The sequence below is a fragment of the Lissotriton vulgaris genome, chromosome 8 (assembly GCF_964263255.1).
Source record: "Lissotriton vulgaris chromosome 8, aLisVul1.2, whole genome shotgun sequence".
Lineage (NCBI taxonomy): Eukaryota > Metazoa > Chordata > Amphibia > Caudata > Salamandridae > Lissotriton > Lissotriton vulgaris.
The window spans coordinates 1,359,088,646-1,359,107,802 of NC_141696.1; the positions used below are offsets into that span (position 1 = coordinate 1,359,088,646).

The 19,157-nt window shown below is 47.9% G+C and overlaps 1 protein-coding gene across 1 annotated transcript in view; it reads right to left on the reverse strand.

Annotated features, from left to right (window-relative positions):
• Positions 1-19,157, reverse strand: part of MED17 (mediator complex subunit 17) — a 113,208-nt gene that overhangs the window by 36,858 nt on the left and 57,193 nt on the right. The window contains exons 7-8 of the mRNA XM_086935312.1: positions 14,934-15,064; positions 8,958-9,142 (exon numbers count right to left, since the gene is read on the reverse strand). Coding sequence (XP_086791438.1) covers positions 8,958-9,142; positions 14,934-15,064 — 316 coding nt within the window. The remainder of the gene's footprint in view (positions 1-8,957; positions 9,143-14,933; positions 15,065-19,157) is intronic.

The window sequence follows — 19,157 nt, forward strand, 5'->3', positions numbered from 1 at the left end:
CCAAAGTCAAGGGAACGGAACAGATCATCTGTGCAAACCTTGAGTAACATCTGCAACACCCTTTCATCCTGTTACTCTGTGAGCAAAACTGGGCCAGGCCCCAGTTGTATATTTCCTCCTCCTTTCAAAGAAAGATTTGCACTCACTTTTACAAGAGGACGGAACTCTACAATATGGTAAAACAAGCATAGATGGAAACATTATATTGTAGAAAACAAAACATACAGCATTGGTGTGTACGGAATAGAAGAGAATTGTGTAAATACTTAACCCAAAGCCATTGCACTTTATTCAACTCTCAAAGAACCTGAAAAGGGAAACCCCCCTTCTCCCATTGGGATAAATGTGTCTACAGAATTCGCTTAATAAGGAGCAGAAGTTAGTAGGGCTAAGACTTTCTGTAATAAACGGAAGCAGTCCCTCTTTCACGCTGCACAGTAAAGTTGGAGAGACACCTACATTCATTCATGGTAAAAGGGTGCAAACAAACATTGCTTTCATGGAACAGGAATTAGACAGTCACAACACACAAAGCTAAATAAACGTTTAGAAAATCATACAGTTTGCATATTCAGTCCACAGCTGCAAAATGTAGAGTCACAGCCACCGAGCGGGAAGGATTGTTGGGAGCTCAAATATTTTGGCTATGTGTTAGTATCCTAACTTAATATCAAGAAACACTGGAAGATGGCTTTTGTGAATGGAGGGCACAGGAGGGACTTTCAAAAATAGTACAAATTTGGCTATCTCAGGTGTCAATACGGGATGATACTTACAGGGGACAAAAAATTAACAGGATAGACCGATATCCATACACTTCTATTGGAATGTACTGATCTAAACGATTAAAGGAGCAGCCAGCTAATACCATCTTGCAAGAGACTAAAGATTCATTAACAGGTACTTGGTGGTCAACATTCTTGGACATGTGGAAGACTAAATGGTAATTTTATAAAAGCTTAAGTAGAACCTACCTCCAAATCTGGATTCTTAAACTGTATTGGATCAAAGACCTAGGTCTTCAATACCAGTCAAACTGAGTAGAATTAACACATAATTCAGCTCCGCCTGTGGGTAAAACATTCACAATTTTTGTGGCTGGTAAATCCAGCCAGCAAAATAAATAAATGTATATATATCTGCAGCCAACCCTTATTTACTTTATTTTTTCCTGACTGTGGAGGATCTTACACTTCCCTCCGACTTCCAGAAATGAGCTGCCCTTTCCCTATCATACTCCCCCCATACAGCTCAGAGGTCCAGTCTGACAGCAGGTGGTAAATGTATGTATTAAACCCCACAGAATTGGGAAATCTGTGCGATTTTAAGACCAATAAAACCTCCCATGCTGTAATTTCCCAATCCATGGGGTTTAATTTTGGAGTGCATGGTACTGGGGTGTATTTACCTCATGGCGATGGTAAATTTGCAGGGGAATTTACCATGCCCCTCTACCAACCAACTCATAATGAGAAGTCGGAACCTCTGGGGCAGGCTGGTAAAGCTAACATTGTAACTGAACGGTTAATTATTTTGTCATATTTGGACCGGTATGCACAGTGGGGAAGGGGCATTAGGTACAAAATAGGACAAGGAAATGTGAGAGTGACTGGAGGAAGTAGTTGCTAATAGATGAGAGGACAAGAGGAGGGAAGACTGAAAAAAAGGTTCTCTGTTAACGATGTGTTACCTTTTTATTTCATAAATGTACCTAACTGCACAGCTGCAGACATTTAAACTGAAACAAAATACAAATGTGCAGTCTTTTCTTGTAAGGCATGTTTGAACAAACACATTTAAAGGCACAGGGGGGGCGTGGCCAAGATGGCGGAGTGAGAGGACGCTTCTTCTCGCAGCTCCCCGATTCGACTAGGCCCAAGCCCTGAAATATAGCTTTTTCTCCCCCCACTGGAGCTCAGCGGCGCAGGGAGAGGTGGTGTAACCCGGAGCGAGAACTTTGGCCCGAAACTGGCATCAAATCGGCCTCAGGACAGTCCGTCGGACGGCGTCTGAGGTCAGGACCGGGAGTCGGAGGAGAAAGAGGCCGACCCCCGAAGCACGTTGGACGGCGATACGAACAGCCGCACGCCGCGCCAGTCTTCGGCCCGGTGTGCACCGTCGGGGGAAGGAGTGACCCCACAGCGCCCGAACTGCCTTGAACAACAGCCGGAGACCCGACGAGTGGGCCTGCTCTAGTGGTGCCGCTGTGGGCGGCACTTGAGGCCGTGGCTTCAGCCTATTTATTTTATTTATTCGATTTGTATAGCGTGTTATAACCCAGGGGTCTCTAAGCCCTTTGTCAGGATTCACACAAACGAGTACAGAAAATCAGCTGATCATAAATTACAGGCAACCCCACGCTTGCTGAAAAAGCACTGTTTTTTATTTCTTTCGGAAGGACAACAAGTTGGTTTCCTTCCGCAGTTCCATTGGCAATTTGTTCCAAAAAGCTGGGAGAGTATAGAAAAAGGCGCGACCACCCACGGTAGCCAGTCTGCAGCGTGGTTGAGTAAGGAGGGTAGCTTCTGCAGATCGTAGCGCCCTACCCAGCCTATAGGGAGTCTAGGGAGGCCTAGTCGACTGAGCACTCGCTGGGAGTGAATCGAAGCAGTCAGAGCAATCACGGAGCTCCGCCCTTGGTATTGAGAACCAGGTTCCCATGGAGCCCCTCCGGACTGGAAGGCGGGCAGAAGACGCAGCGGGGGCCCCATGCGACCTAGAGGTCCCGAAGCAAGGATCAGCACACGCTAACCGGCCATCGGCTGCTACTCTTGTGGCACTAAGCGCGGCTGAACCGGAGTGACCAACGAGAAGGGCAGCTCGAGAGGCTTCCACCAGCGGCCACACCCGAGGGGTTCCGAGACGGACCAGTAGGCCAAATCGAGGTCTAGCAGTGACGACTAGCGCGGCGGCAGCATCGAGGATCGCGGTTGTGGCCCACAGGCAGGAACTCGAACGGAGACTCGTCGGAGCGAACCGTTCCCTCCTACTTGTCATGAAGGGGAGTGCCTAGCGGAGTTGGCCACGACCGCAGACCGGTGGGGCCCAGCAGAAGGGCGAGCGGTGTACAGTGTCCGTGGTCGCGGCTGCGGCTGAGGCCTAGTGCGGAGGCGCTGGAGGCGAATTTCCCGACCATACTCGTGGCTATCGTTGATACCGGGCGAAGGTCCCCCAATAAGCCCAAGAGGACATCTATAGAGCCCGGAGTGACGAACCGAGGGGACGGAACGACCTGGCCTGCACTCGCTTCAAGATGGCGACCAACAAAGGTACCAAAAGAGGGGACCGCACCCTCCCAGAAATGCTTAACAGGACTCAGCAGAGAGGAGACAGGGGACAACAGTCACCAAGCTCTGCCGGAGGATCGCAAGACGCGAGCGGAGGGGAACCGCCTGTCACTAGATCCTTTCTGGAATCTCTGTTCAGCACCCTCAGAGACGATTTTCAGACGCTGAAGCAGGAGGTGGCAGGAGAAGTAAGGGAGGTGCGCAGAGAGGAAGATGACCTGGGAGAGCGAGTAGCCACAGTGGAGAGCACGAATCACCGGCTCGACGAGGACATTGTGCAGCTGCAACAGGAGGTGTTGCGCCTGAGGGACCAGCATCTGGATCTCCAAATGCACGTCGAGGACCTTGAAAACAGGTCACGGCGAAATAACATTCGGGTCCGGGGAATTCCATCTACAGAAGAGGGCACGGATGTGGCTGGCTACTTACGAGACCTGTTCAGAGCGATCTTGGGCGAACCAGCGGAGTTCCCAGTCCGGATTGATAGGGCGCATAGGGTAGGACCACCACGACGTGCATCGGCGCCACCCCCGGACATTCTGGCATTTCTCCCGGACTTCCCGTTGAAAGAACGCATTATGGCTGAGGCACGGAAGCAACCTTCATTCACTTTTCGCGGTCACTCTGTGGCCCTGTATCAAGACTTGTACGCTATCACCCTCCAGAAGCGGAAATCGTTTAAGATTGCAACTGACTTTTTGAAAGAGCACGAAACGTCCTATGCCTGGGGACACCCCTTCCGCCTCATTTTCAGGTGGAATGGCACGATGCACCAATTGCGATCACTGAAAGAGACGTGTGAGGTTCTGGGAATCACAGCAGAGGACAAAGAAACAACTACGCCAAGCCAGAGACGCGGCCCTAGAGACAGTTGGCAAAGGGTATCGAGGAGACGAGCACCCACCACCCCCAGGAGACCGGACTCACTCCCCATTAGAGCCAACATGGCGAATGCCGTTTCCGAAGTGGCCAGAGACACTGCTTCCAATGGTGACGTGGCGCTGACAGCATAACAACGCTCCGGGGGGAGAACACAGCCTTACTGATGTTGCAGGTTTGGGGTCCTGGGAGGAGGGGGGCCATGGGGAGGAGTAAGTGGCCGGACGTCCACTTTGGTAATCTACCACAGACTTGTCCACTTGGGACATGACTGGGACTAAAAATTGTTGGAGTTGCAGGGGAATGCGGAAGGGAAGGAAGGGAGGGGGAGGAGGAGGAGGAGGGAGGCTGGTTGTTTGCATGAGGGGATTGTTGGGGGGGATTAAGGGGGGGATGGAAAGGAAAAGGGCAGTTCGAGGGAAGTTCAAGGGGAGTTGGGGGGGGGGAAGGGACAGGGACCGTTCAGTGCTTTTGATGCATTCACTCTGGCCTTACAGTGCTCCTACCCACTGCCTGCACCAGAGCCGTCCCTCCTGGGCCGTGCTTCACTGCTTGAGCTATGCTTTTACCCACAACAATGACAGCTCGTCACCCTTAATGTGAAAGGGTTGAATAACCCTGTCAAGAGGAGAGCGGTGCTGTCCTTACTACAAAACACACAAGCAGATATTTGTCTCTTGCAAGAGACCCACCTCCTAGCTCGAGATTGTCAGAGGATGCGATCTCACAAATTCCCAACGCAATTTTTCTCCTCCAACACTACCAAGACAGCCGGGGTAGCAATCTTAGTGTCCAGAACATTTAGAGGGGAGGTCCTACATAAATTTGCAGAACAGAAAGGGAGGCTCCTAGCATATAGAGTTAAGTCGGGAGGTCTGGTGTTTACCATTGGATCGATATATAGCCCCAACGAACATCGGGAACGATTTCTTAATTCGGCCATAGTGGACATCACCGCCACCCCAGATATGCACATAATCATAGGGGGGGGGGGGCCTGAACATGGTCTTCGACTCGTCCTTGGATAGATCGGCACAGAGGCACCCGCAGATGGGGGAAATTTCGCAGATAGGCAGATCCCAACTGGAGGACCTGAATCTCCACGACCTCTGGCGCCGCCTCCATCCCACCACCCGAGACTATTCCTATTACTCACACGCACATAAGACCTATGCGAGACTGGACCACCTTCTGGTTGCGGGGCCGGTCTGTGACCTGGGCATAGCCTCTGAAATAGGGGGTCTCTCACTGTCGGACCACGCCCCTGTCACGGGCACATTACGACTACCACCGATGTCCCCCTCGCGCGGGGTCTGGTGCCTCAGGGATACTCTTCTGCATAAGAAGACGGTGGTGAAACACATACATGACTCGGTTCGTGATTACCAGGCGCACAGTGATAATGCTGACACCACGGCGACACATTGCTATTTCATCGGCGTAGAATAGAGAGCGGCAGCAAAAGCGGGACGAACTCACCCGTACAGTGCGTGAGCTGGAACAGGTACATCAGAGAACGGGAGCCCCCAGAATCTGGAAGCAACTTAAGGCAGCGAGGAAACTCATGTCAGCTTTAGATATGGACAGAGCGGAATATGCTGTGTTACGCTTGAGACACGCTTATTACACGGGCGGCGATAAGTGCGGCCGGCTTCTGGCGACCAAGCTCCGGGTGGCGCATCAAAAACATTTGGTGAAGGAGCTATCGGTCTCCGCTGGGGAGACAGCTACGGAGGATAGCCAGATAGCAGAGGGTTTCCGTCTACGCTAAACTATACGCGAGCGAGCCCCCTTCGGCACAGGCGGAGGCAGATTATCTGGACTCGGTTGACATTCCCTCCCTCAATCCAGAACAAGCGGAGCACCTAGAAAGAGACATTCGAGTTGAGGAGGTGATTACAGCCATTTCCAAACTCAAACACGGAAAGGCTCCGGGCCCGGACGGTTACACATCACTTTTCTATAAAACATTCTGCCCCGCGCTGGCGCCTATCCTTACACGCCTCTTTAATTCATTCTCCACCCCTGGAGCTATCCCTCCGTATCTACTCCAAGCAACGGTGTCTGTCATCCCCAAACCAGGGAAGGACCGGACTCAATGCAGCTCATACAGACCGATCTCTCTATTGAACATCGATGTCAAATTGTACACTGGGATCCTGGCGGCCCGCCTGGCACTTCATCTACCGGGACAGGTGGACCCAGATCAGGAGGGGTTTGTCCCCGGGAGGCAAACGGTGGACAATACCAAGAGAGTGGTTCATATCCTAGAGAAGGCCTCCCGGATACCCGGGGAGAGAATGCTGCTGGCTGTCGACGCGGAGACGGCCTTCGACCGGGTACACTGGCCTTATTTGGAGAAGGTCCTATCGAAGGTGGGCATAGGGGAGAAATTTCGCACTTTAGTATTCAACTGCTACAGATTTCCGTCTGCGGTGGTCCGGGTGAATGGCTGCAGCTCTCAGAGGTTTGCGATAGAGAGGGGCACCAGGCAGGGGTGCCCATTGTCCCCACTGCTCTTCGCACTCTATATGTAGCCGCTTGCCCAAAGGATACGCCAAACCCCGAATGCGACCGGAATACGGAAGGGGAGGTATACGCACACCATTAGCCTCCACGCAGACGATATTATATTGACACTAGCTGATCCAAGGAGGGCACTCCCAGCGTGTGTCGCTGAGCTAGAGAATTTTGCTGCTGTCGCAGGCTTCAAAATGAATATGGGGAAGTCGGCGGCCCTCGACGTTTAGTTGACCGCTGCCACTAGAACCGACTTGCAGGACCTCTTCCCCATGCACTGGTCTAAAGACCTGGTGCCCTACCTGGGCATACTATTGGCACCCACCCTACCCGCTATGGTGACCGCCAACTATGCAGCCTTGGGAAAGAAAGTTAAGGAGGAACTAAGTCGTTGGAACAGAGGCACACTGTCTTGGCTAGGCAGAATAGCCGCAGTGAAGATGACCATCATGCCACAGGTGCTTTACCAGTTCCGGGCTCTGCCGCTCCAGCCCCCGAAAGGATGGCTCCAACAGACTCAAACGGACCTTGCACGCTTCATCTGGCAGGGTTGCAAACCCAGGCTCAAGAGGGCCCTGTCCACACTGGCCCCTGAGGCTGGGGGACTGGGCATACCGGACTTACGCAAGTATTTCCAGGCGGCACAGTTGCGCTATCTGGTGGAGTGGAGCAGGTGGGAGTCAGATAAACACTGGCTTTTTCAAGACCAAGCGGTCGCGGGCCGGACTCTACAGGAGGTGCCCTTCATACGTAGGGCTCATCGTCCCCCAAACCTTTACGCGTCTTTTATCACGCGAGTCCCGATGAGTGTGGGACGCCACTAATGTTGTGCATGATCTCACTACCTTCCCCTCGCCATTCACGCCATTGATTGAGAACCCGGATTTTCATCCCGGGACTGAACCTGGGGCCTTCGCGTGCTGGCGGACTGCAGGATGCAGAACGCTGTTTCACATGTACACCCCGGACGGCGTCATCCCGTTTCAAGATTTCAGGCGCGAATATCAATTGCCCGAGTCGGAAAGGATTCGGTATATGCAGGTGCGCCACGGCGCTGCAGCCGCAGGTGCGCGAATCGGCGGCAGGAGGCTCCTGCCTTATGAGAAGTGGCTTGTGACACACACATCAGACACGAAACTCATTTCGGATCTATATCAATTCTTGCAGCCTTCCTCCTCTCATCTTTATAACCCGGGTAGGGAACGCTGGGAACGAGAGCTGGGGAGGGCCTTAAGTCACACAGAGTGGGACCACATTTCCTACCGAGCACGACACTCCGCATACTACACGGGACTTACAGAAACGTTTACTAAGGTATCCACATACTGGTATTACACACCAGAGAGATTTCATGAAATGAATCGTAACATTGAGAACACCTGTTGGCGGGCTTGTGGGCAGATAGGCACACTTACACAGGTTCTATGGGACTGCCCCCTACTGTGCCCCTACTGGAAAGAAGTCGTAGACGAGACTGATTCACACTTTGACATTGAACTACCTCGCTTCCATGCATATGTACTGTTGGGCTTGCCAAACGGGCTGATGTACCCTCTAAAGTCTCGTAGGGGTAGGCAGATTGCGATAGCACTGGGCTCTGCAGTTCAAAATATACTCATTCACTGGGGCACCACCACTCTCCCCTCCACTACGGGTTGGCTGCATAGCCTGTGGCATGTTCTGGGGATGGAGAAGTTGTCGCTCGTGGTGGCGGGTGAGGTGGAGCAATTTAATGACCTGTGGCAGCCATTTCACTCACTGCTTGTTACAGTATTTAAAGAACTTACATGCCCCCAATATCTTCGATTATTGAGATTGACTTCCCCAGCGGATTTAGTTAACCAATGAGTCTAGGTTTATGGTCAGCTGAGAGGGGAAGGTGACGTGGGAGGGCGAATGTAGCACTGGACGGGGGGGGGGGGGAGGGGTTCGAGGGAATGGGAAGGGAGGGGGGAGTTATGAAGGGGGTTGTTTATTTTTTTTAAAGTTATTGTTGCAGCATACGCACCAAGCGCCACACTTGGATGGACATTACGAATGCAGAGCCTTCGCGCGCTGGTCGCGCTCCTAATCGGTTGTACCATAGCACTGTTTCCTTGCGACAACTGTTTTCTTTTTTGTAAATGTCTTAATAAAATGCTTGAAACATAAAGGCACAGGGATATTCATACAAGTCCTTTAAAGCTTGGCCGATGGCATTGCTCTCCTAATATTAGCTTTTAATAAGAACACTCGTAGCTATGTACGTGCAAGTATAATGAATGCACTCACCTTCGTCGGAGAAAGATGTGTTTTGCTTGCTTGATTATTTTCTCTAGGAGCCCTTCAGTTTGTTGTAATGAATTGATTTCATTTCTGTCAAAGGCCTGGGGTCCTGCTAGGCGCATTCGTTTATGGCCAAAGGAAGCACTTGCAGGATGAGGCATTACTGAAGAACTCAGATTCTGTTTGTGGAACTGTATAAAACACAGGAGATATCTGCATAAGCAAACATGGATTTATAAAACAGAGCCAGACAGCAACATCAACCATTATATTATGTACCCAGTTTGCTAAAGGTGGCTACATAATGTGGCAAGTATTGTCAAATCATCCTCCGGAGCCAATTTTCTAGTTGTCAGATGTTGTATGTGCCACCTCCCCAGCCTAAAAAACGAAAACTGAAACGGTCTAAATTCTTCCTGCCACTGTTCTCCCCTGTGCAGCAGGGGTATATTTTCAGAATCTCCGCTTAATGCTACTTAGGCAATCACTCTCTAAGGCCTTTGCATACAATGCATTCAAACAATTATTGAAATAATAAAATAACATAGAAAAGAAAAGGAAGCATTTGGGCTGCCAAATACCCAAAAGTGTAAGATGGGAGGGGAATAGAAAGTAAGGACTGTTTTGACGGCTACCTTTTTGGAATGGGAAAGCTTTTTTTTTTATTAGCGATCAAAGATAGCATTTATGAATAGCATTTAGTCCCATCAAAATGAACTTCAAATCTTCTTTTCTACATTACTTGTGACTCGGAGTCTATTATATTTAATAAACAGCCCTCCGTTGTGCTCCAAATGTTTGTTAAACTTTCTCACTTTCCTCGGTTCTTGGACCTCTACCTCCAACTAGCTCATTGGTGACATCAGGTTCTTGCTCGATCACCTTTCCTTCCATACTACTTCTAAATTATGTGACGTGTACCCCAAAATACAATATTTGCTGCATCTTCTTCTGTCTTCTCCCTTCCACTCCTAGGGATACTGAAGGGACCTCCTTTTGCTCACTTTAGGTCCCTTGACTTTTCACAGTCTGCTCACCTTGAACACATCACTCAGCGAAGAAGTCAAGGTGCTTTCACCTCTTTCTGTTGCCAAAGCTCGCTTTGCTAACCCAAGCTGGTTTAATGCTAAGCTATCAGAATTAAAATACACAAGCAGTCAGATTCTGGAATGACGGAAGAGAACCAGCAATCTGAAACCAGACCATTTTACCGTTAATTTTGCCCTCAGCACACAACTATTTCCATCATAGTAAATTTCTAATGCCATCAAGACACCATGATAACTTTTCTCAAATACTCTGTCTAGTCTGAGCAAGGTTCATTTCACTCCATTACCCTTCCCAACTAAAGCATAGCCTTCCATTTGAAAATCTTTTTTGGAGACTATTCCCATTCTGCACGAACAAAAGCTATCCCATTCTGCACGAACAAAAGCTATCTCTTCTTGTTCATCAAGGACACAACAAAGGCCAAACATTGCTGTAGGAAGCTGGCTCTGTATAGGATATTATCACTAGGTGGTAATACCGTACACACAGTCCAGGGGTTCCCCAAAAGTGTACAGGGCTTAATGCAAAACCTAAAGTGCTATATTTGTGGTAGTGTGGGCAAGCAGCCTTAGGACTAGCACGGAGGAGTGTAAGACATTTATTGACACAAATGATCTAAAGAACACTCGACTCAAAAAGGAGATCCAGACAAATTTTATAAAATTATACTTTGTTGGTACTTTATTTTAAGACCCAGGTCTTTGTAATAAGGTAAGTACGTTTTTAATAAAAAATAGATTTCACTTTCAAAAATCAACACTTAAATACTTTTTCAAACTGTGCAAAATTATCATATGGTGAAAAACAATACTGCGGTTAAACAGGTAAATATCAAACTTATAATTTTAGTCTTCGGAGGCAAAAGTCAGCAAAGGCCAGGGGTCAGGTAACTACCAAAACTGCACCACCAGTAGCACAGGAGCAGCCTGGTGCAGAGGTCAAATTCAGAGTTTGGCCCAATGCTTTCCAATGGAGACAGGGGGTGCCTGGAACCACACTGCTCGCAGGCAAGTAGATCTGTTGCAGGAGCCAAGCTTTGGGTGTTAAGTTAGGTACGGGTGAGCCACAAAGCAGCACCAAGCATACACCACCACCAGCGGCACAGGGGCAGCGGTGGGCAGGGTGCAATTTCAACATCGGGCACCCAATGCTTTTCAATGAGGATCTTCTTGACGGCAAAGAGGCTGCAGGCGTGACACTGGAGGTTGCAAGAGGAAAACCAGTGACAGAAGAGGTAAGTTGGTATGTAGGGGCACGGTCGGGTTCAGCTCACCAAGGCCCAGGGGCTTTGGGTGCAGGGGTGCCTTTGGACGTTAGTTTTCTTACTGGTGCCAGTCGCGGGGAGCCTCTGGATTCACACTGCAGGGTCCGTAGTGGAGGGCAGGAGTGGTCAGCCAACACTGCACACGAGTTCAGGATCGCCGGGGAGACTTCACTGCACAGGTGAGCCACTCAGACTTGGGCTGTGGGCGTTGGGTGCAGAGTGGGCTGGGGACGCAGAACCACCTGGATCCGGAGTCTTTGGAGATGGTTTCTTCTGGACAGGTCCGCTGTCCTCAGGAGTTTAGAGTCTTTATTGAATGCAACAGTCCAAATGTAGGAGGCATTTTGGGGAGTGGCAGGTAGGGCCACTGGAAACATTTAAAAACCCTCTTTTATGCCACCTTCCTATGGGAGGGGAAACAGACCTAGCCCAGATTGAAGGGATCTGAAAGTTATGCTTCCCCTCACTTCCCCTCACCTTAGGGGTGGGGTTGGCAAAGGTGGGCATTCCTCCGATCTTTTTGAATTTTCCAGTCACAAAGTGGGGGGTGTAAACCAGGGGCTGCCATCTGCTGCTAGCAGAAGAGGCTGTAGGTCGCATTATTAAGGCAGTAGGCCTTTGAAGCTTCCCTCTTCGAGGACTGGCCCATCCTGGGGGAGGAGGCATGGCAACTCTGCCCATGTTGTGCATTATTTCTGGTCCCAGAGAGCAGGAGCTCTCTATCTTGGGGTCCAGAAACATGTTTGGTGGCGGCTGCCTGCCTACAGCTGGTCAAAGACAACGCCAGGGTTGGTAAGGAGTCAGAGGGCACCTCTGAGTTGCCCTCTGGCTACATGGTACAATCAATTCAACACTGGCATCAGTGTGGATTTATTGAAAGGAGTAGTTTACCACCAAACGCTCCTATAGTCAGTAAAGCCATCATGGTGCTGTGGAGCTCGAGTTGTCAGGTTCCCAGCCCATGTACTTTCTATGGCTCCACTGGCACTTACAATATTAGGAAATGGTGCCCAATATTGTAGGGGCACATCTGCTCAAGCATATATGCCCTCACCCGGATTAGAGTTCACCCTGCCTTAGGACTGTGAGGTCTGCTAGAGGAATGACTTGCCTATACTGTCAGGCAGTGCTGGCATGGCATCCAGGCAGGATTCCATGTCGACTTTGTTGTTTTCTACCTCACAGGGGTATGCAGGCTGCCAAGGCAATGGCATTGCCCCAGTGAGGGGGTGCCAGGGGACACTTCAGCTTCCGGGCCCTAGGCACCATTTGCTAGGGACCTACAGTGGACAGAAGTACCAATTCGAGTTTTGTTTTAGGGAAGGAGCACTGGCACAGGGTGGCAGGGAACCTGTGCACTACATTTGAAACCACATCAAAACCAGGCAAAAGGTGGAGGGGCTAACCATGCAAAAGAGGCACCTTCTCACAATTGTGCTGACAATCTTCATCAGAAGGTCTGCAATACAAGCGTCTTGCTTGCAACAGGCTTTTAAATATGTTAGCCCTTCTCCTACGGAAACCAGTAAGCCTCAAATTACAAGAGTATTGTACCTTTCAAACTCTAGGACTTCCCCAATTAAGACCGAACCCTCTCCAATCTGGATTACAGCTCTGCTATGGTTCTGAAGAGAAAAACACTCTGCTGAGGGATACCTCTCTAAACATGCAGCGTTCCAAACCAGTTATGCCGACAGTCCAACCATCCTAATGTTTCAACCAACCTTTAACAATAAGAACACAGAGTCAAGATCAACACTTTTCCATTGTTTGCCTCTCCTATCATCTCTGCACCTCTGCAGACACTCTGCTATCTCATTGGTTTTCAATGTTTCTAAACACATACATCGGAGATCCAAATAGTTGGGAATAGTGGACAAAAACAGAACGGTTCATGCACTCAAGTCATGCATCCGGGTTTCAAGCACCTCAAAACATCGGCTATCCAACCAGATTCACCTACACTATTCAAAAGCTGTCAATGCTATAAATAACTTTGTTGAATTCTGGAACAACAACTGATAAACTTGTAGAGAAATGACACTATAAAAAGCACATTCATCATTATTAAGTACCTCAAGAGTCAAACCTTTCTTTGCTAAAAATTGGGTACCATTCTATATTTCAACCTCCACTGATACCTCGCCCACTTCCAACACGTATAGAATGCACCTACTGCCTGATCGCCAGCGTCAGACAAAAATATACCATTTACACATTACTTAAATCCCTCTGCAACAAGATTAAAGACTCGTCTTTAGGGGTCTCTCTGGCTAAGGACCCCTCAAAGTGCTTTAAAGTTCTGTTGCTCTACTCCATAATGAAACCTCTGAGATTTGCTTATCTACCCCTACTGAACTGTCCTTCAAATACTCGCAGAATTGGGCTGTTTGCGACCAGAAAAATGCATTTTGGTATGCATCCTTCCCAATTTCCAATTCGGTAACATGCTAACGAATCGCAACTTGGAATTGCGAGTACATACCAATTCAGTATTAGGAAGAGGTGTGTTAGGGTGTCTCTTTCTAATACTGAATCGCAGTGGTATGTAGGAATGTCTATCCACTGAAAAGCAGTCTCTAAACATTCGCATTTTACTGCCTATTTCAAGTACATAGTAACCCATTCGCAAACAGGAAGGGTTCCCAAAAGGACCACTTTACCTTTGTGAATGGTTGCGAAAACATTACTTAAGGGCAAGCAGTGGTCCCACAGACCACTACCTCCTCAAACAATGAACCCCTTCGGTGCTCATGACGAGCTCAGCTTGTCATGAGGCACGGTTGAGCTGTGCTTATGACGAGCTGAGCTCGTCATGAACAATGGAAACTGGGATTTCAGCACCGGGGGGGGAAAACCTCTAGCAGCCAAGGTGTTAAAAGAACACTTTCCATTTTTCTTTTTTAAACGCACCCTGTTTTCCTGTAAGGGAAATGGGCTGCATTTGAAAAAAATATTGCTTTATTTAGAAGCAATCACAGACATGATGGTTTGATGACCCCAGCAGGCCAACATCCTTGTGATTTTGGCGATTCCTAATGGGTCGAAAACCGTGACCTACCTCATTAATGCTTATGAGGTTGATGGATTTGCGACTCACTAGGTATCGATAAATGAAACTCTATGAGTTTCATACATTAGGAATAGTGGTTCCCTAATTGAGATTTGCTGGGAACCGCTATTCCTAATATTAATACATCAGGTCCTTGCTTCTTAAGAGACAAAATGCTATGTAGGACCTCTGGTGGCCCTTGTCCATTTATAAAAACTGCATGACACAGTCTACTGCAAATGAAAGACATGGGCAGAGTTAGGAACTATTTGTTTGCATGGGCATTAGACAACCTTCCATGGTGAAGAGCCGAACGAGACAGTGAATCCATATTCACTTGATAATACCCAGGGGCAAGAGTGTCTAGACTTCGATTAGTGATTCTAAAGGAACACACCTATTGTAAAAGAGGTTGTTTGGGTGCTTCACTTGCTAGATTTGGTCTTGCCTACGAGGAAAAATAATGCTGGCTGGTATTTGAGGACAACTGTTATCAATATTCCAAAGACGGTGCCCACTGTGTTTAAGCTCTTTATTAAGACTTTCGATGTGTATGGACACACAATCAATGCTGTAACAGACTGGGATGCTCAGTGACAATGCTCAAAACTCTTACCTCTCTTATGAGCTGATGCAGATTATGCTCCAACACATAGAGATGATCTTCTGTGGCTGACCTTTCTAAAGTTGGTTTTTGACATTTCTTGTCATTTGAGGAGTGGCACAAGGAAATGGATAACTGTAAACCTGTTGGCAGGTGGATGGGTAGAAAATAAATAGGTTATACAAAGCAGGGGGTCTAGGTTCAAGTTACAGTCAAAATAATTGAAAAGCCACACTCCCTTTTAACTGCTATGGTAAATATTTGAATACGGCTATGCTCTAAACTCATGTTTGGAATACATTTTGCTTTTTAGATCTGAAACAAAAAAGATGGAAAACCATTTGAGTTTCTCTTTAAAATTCAAGCACTTGTGTGTGCTATATTTCAATGTTTTCCTGCCAAATAGGTATGGTGCCCTCTCAAACAAAAGCAAAACCCTCCATAAATGTTTGCATATCTGACGTGTTGACATGTTTCCATGTATTTTTAAACTCCTGCGGAACCGTGCAGTGATCTTCAACTAAATTGGAAAAAGGATCAGGAAACAGATACATCTCCATAGTATGGGAAATAAAAAGTAAGCAGGCAGCTTATATAAAGTCAATAATAGTGAACACGTCTGGTTCCAAGTGTGTGCTTACAATTACTACTGCAGTCTGCCACTGTACTTTTTTTGAAGCCTCAAACGAGATTTGCACCCTTTGTGAAGATAAAGAAGGGTAAATGGCCTTCAAGGTGATCATTTACAAGTTCACTTAAATACTACTTCATGTAAATAAATCGGTGTGTGTGTGTGCTACAACACAAAGACTGAATGCATAGAAGTCATTGTATTGAGCTGATAAAGTTATATCATGAGACCTACACATGTAAAAGCACTATAATTGATGGATTATACCAAAGAAGAACATTAATTAACAAACTGGGTACTAGCACCGGCCATACACCAATGTACATGAAAAAAGACAACTGTGAGAAGTTGGCCTGGTATATGATGTTCACTATTCTAGTGAGCATCTTGCACCAGTCCAAACAACCCTTATGGTGATGGTTGTAAAGTCAACCTTATAGACCAGCTATCCTAGTGGTAGCATGGACAAAGCAGTCTTAGGCTAAACTCAAGAGGGCATGTGAAGCCAGCTGTTTTACCATATGTAACCCCTTTAATTCCAAATTAAAGGACACCACACAGGATATATATAAAATATATATGTGTTTTATTTCTAGACAATCCCTCTGAACTCTTTATGAGGTCAGAGGCAAAAGCACAATACAAGATATTCAATTAAAATACAATATGTTGCACAAAATACAGTAGGGCCCTAAGGGCATGCTAAACCATATACTAAAATAGTGGTATAAGGACCACTACACGGAATGTGAATAGGCCTAGGGCATCGCTGGGGCTACGCTGAACTACCAAGAGTTAGGAAGCAGGAGGCCCACGGGATGTGTGTGCAGTGTCTGAACACACACGCGGGTTACCATAGAAAATAAATGGGAATGTAAAAGATGGAAACTAGTTCTTTTAGGGCACGTCTGACTGGACTCGATGAAAGTTACTTGAAACCTAGACAGTTGGATAGTCAATAACCACAGGAGCACCAAAGTACTCGCGTTACCTCACCGACAGGAAGCGGGTGCATAGGTGTCAAAGTGTGTTGGGTTTCGTCGCTGAATCCTATGGAGCCTGGAAGAAAGATGCTGCAGGCGACCAGGAGAGAAGTGTCCGGTTGGATCCAAGGGTGGATCGAGGATGAAGAGGACCTGAAAGCAGAGGGGACAGAGTCTGGGTCACTAGCCAGTGACCAGGAAGGAACCAGGCGATGACGTGAAGCAATCAAGTGATGTCGTGAAGCTTGTCTCTGCAGCCACGTGGACCAGGAGTCAGGCACGGACTGTCCCACGAAGGCTCTTGCTGTCGGCGGTGTCGCCTTCCGGATTGGAGTCAACAAGCCTTGGCAAAGGCAACCCACGCAGGAATCGAAGTTGGCTTCTTAATTAGACCAGCAAGGTCTGATGGGCTGCTTCTTTTCAGGGAAGCAGGGGCCAGTCTGGAGCAACCAGACCAGCGGTGTAAATTCAAAGGTAAGTTGCCAAGATGACCACTAGCCAACGGGCAAGTGACCGGGCAGACGCGTCGTGCAGGAAAATGCAGAAGGGCCACACGCAGAACTCGTGGAGTGTGCAGCGCTGGTCTCCGGTGCAGATGATGCTCGGGCTGGGGCTTCTCAATCCCCAATGCACAGCTTCGAGGGTGCCTCGGGTGCTGCACAATCAGCAAGTCGCAGACTTTTCAAGATGGCCGGTCCCAAGTCTCTCGTCGCCTCCACGGGTCTCAGCTCTGCTGGGACTGGATCTGGCTGTTGGAAGTCTGGTTCTTGTCAGGCTCTGTGCTCGGGCTCCGGTGGGAGCGTCGACAAAGCAAGCCGTTGATCGCTGGATGGTGCCTGCTTGTGCAGGGTGGTCACTTCTTGACCACAAGGGAGATTCTTTAGTCGTCTTCTTGCAAAGTAGATCGTCGAAGGTCCAGAGTTTAGTTTCAGTCAGGATAAATCTAAAGTCTTGGGACTCAGCTCATACCTATATACCAAATCTAAGGGCTGGATTACCTGCTAGGTCCCTCCCATGGGTGGGACCAGGGAAGGGGGTGGTTACACCCCTTTCCATTTGTCCAGTTTGGCACCAGAGCTGGGGCTGGAGTGCCTTAGCACCGGTTTGAACTGGACTATGCATGGGACACCTTGTGTGCCCCAGGCAGTGTCTCCTTTCTTTCAGCCCTCCCTGCCCTAATACACAAGAGCCTGTCTGGGGTGGTGCTAACACCTCCCAAGACTGGAAACCTATTGTTCAAGCCTCCCTCGCTGGAAGGACTCCCAGCAGCAGGAGGTCAGACTTGTATCTGTGGCAGCAGCATCCATTTCGTGATGCTGAAGCTCTGGTTTACTTTAACCTGGAATAGTAGGAACAACATGTCTTCTCTCTCTAGAAGGGTGGAATGCTACCCCCGTCGCCAGAACTGGCGAGGGGGTAGTATTCCAAAAAGTATGACACCTTACTCGACATGTTTTGATAAAGCCAAACCAGAGTTAGCATTTAACCCCGAGGTTCATAATGCACCTAAGAGTATGTGGTATGGCAATATCCTAGAACAGCTATAAGGACATGGTTCCGAAAGCTTCAGACACGCTCAGCTCATGCTAGTAATTATTAAGGAAGTGAGCAACCCGGAATACCCTTGAGGGCTTGGGTAAGTAAATATAGAAAGGTAAAGATGCCTTCAAGGGACTTTGTTCAATCTAAGTTTTGTTATTTAAAATTAATATGAGAAGAACCAATTTATCGTCCTTACAATGAGTGAATCAAAACTGATCAAATTGTGTTGTCAACATGAAACATATAAACAAAGACACAGGGTGTATACGAAAAAAGTGTTTTTATCAAATAATTCATTAAGAAAAATCAGCTTCATATACAGACAAATAAGCGAATAAGATTTTAGGACTGTGGGTACACATAAAAATAAATTGCTAAGTGACTCAACAGAACCTAAAAGACACCTATCCCAAAACACATTGAGTAAAACAAAGCAAGGGATGAAGTGCAAAGTCGACGTTTCGGTTTCTTAGCAGTTATTTGATGAAACCATCCTCAGGACTGTAATCAGTTCAGATCTGTATAGAAATATTGTAGTCTGTTTGCGGATTATCGTCATCCGCAAGAAGATCTTGGAAGGATCACAGTATCCTAGGGACCTGACTATCGAATGCGGAGATCGCTCATCCAAGTTGGATGTAGCGTCTGAACTTCACTCACATAGGGTTCACGTATTCATACACAGTAGAATTCATCCAGTGTATGTTAGGTGAATGATTATCAAATTTCTGAGACAAATCAGGGGTCGATGCACATAATTTGCGCTTAAACGAGCCTGTGAGCAGTCAGAGATCCTGCAGTGTCTTAAGATGCAGCGAGGTGAAGTCAATAACGCGTGTCATCAGAGGCTTCACTCTGATGACACGCGTTATTGACTTCACCTCGCTGCATCTTAAGACACTGCAGGATCTCGGACTGCTCACAGGCTCGTTTAAGCGCAAATTATGTGCATCGACCCCTGATTTGTCTCAGAAATTTGATAATAATTCACCTAACATACACTGGATGAATTCTACTGTGTATGAATACGTGAACCCTATGTGAGTGAAGTTCAGACGCTACATCCAACTTGGATGAGCG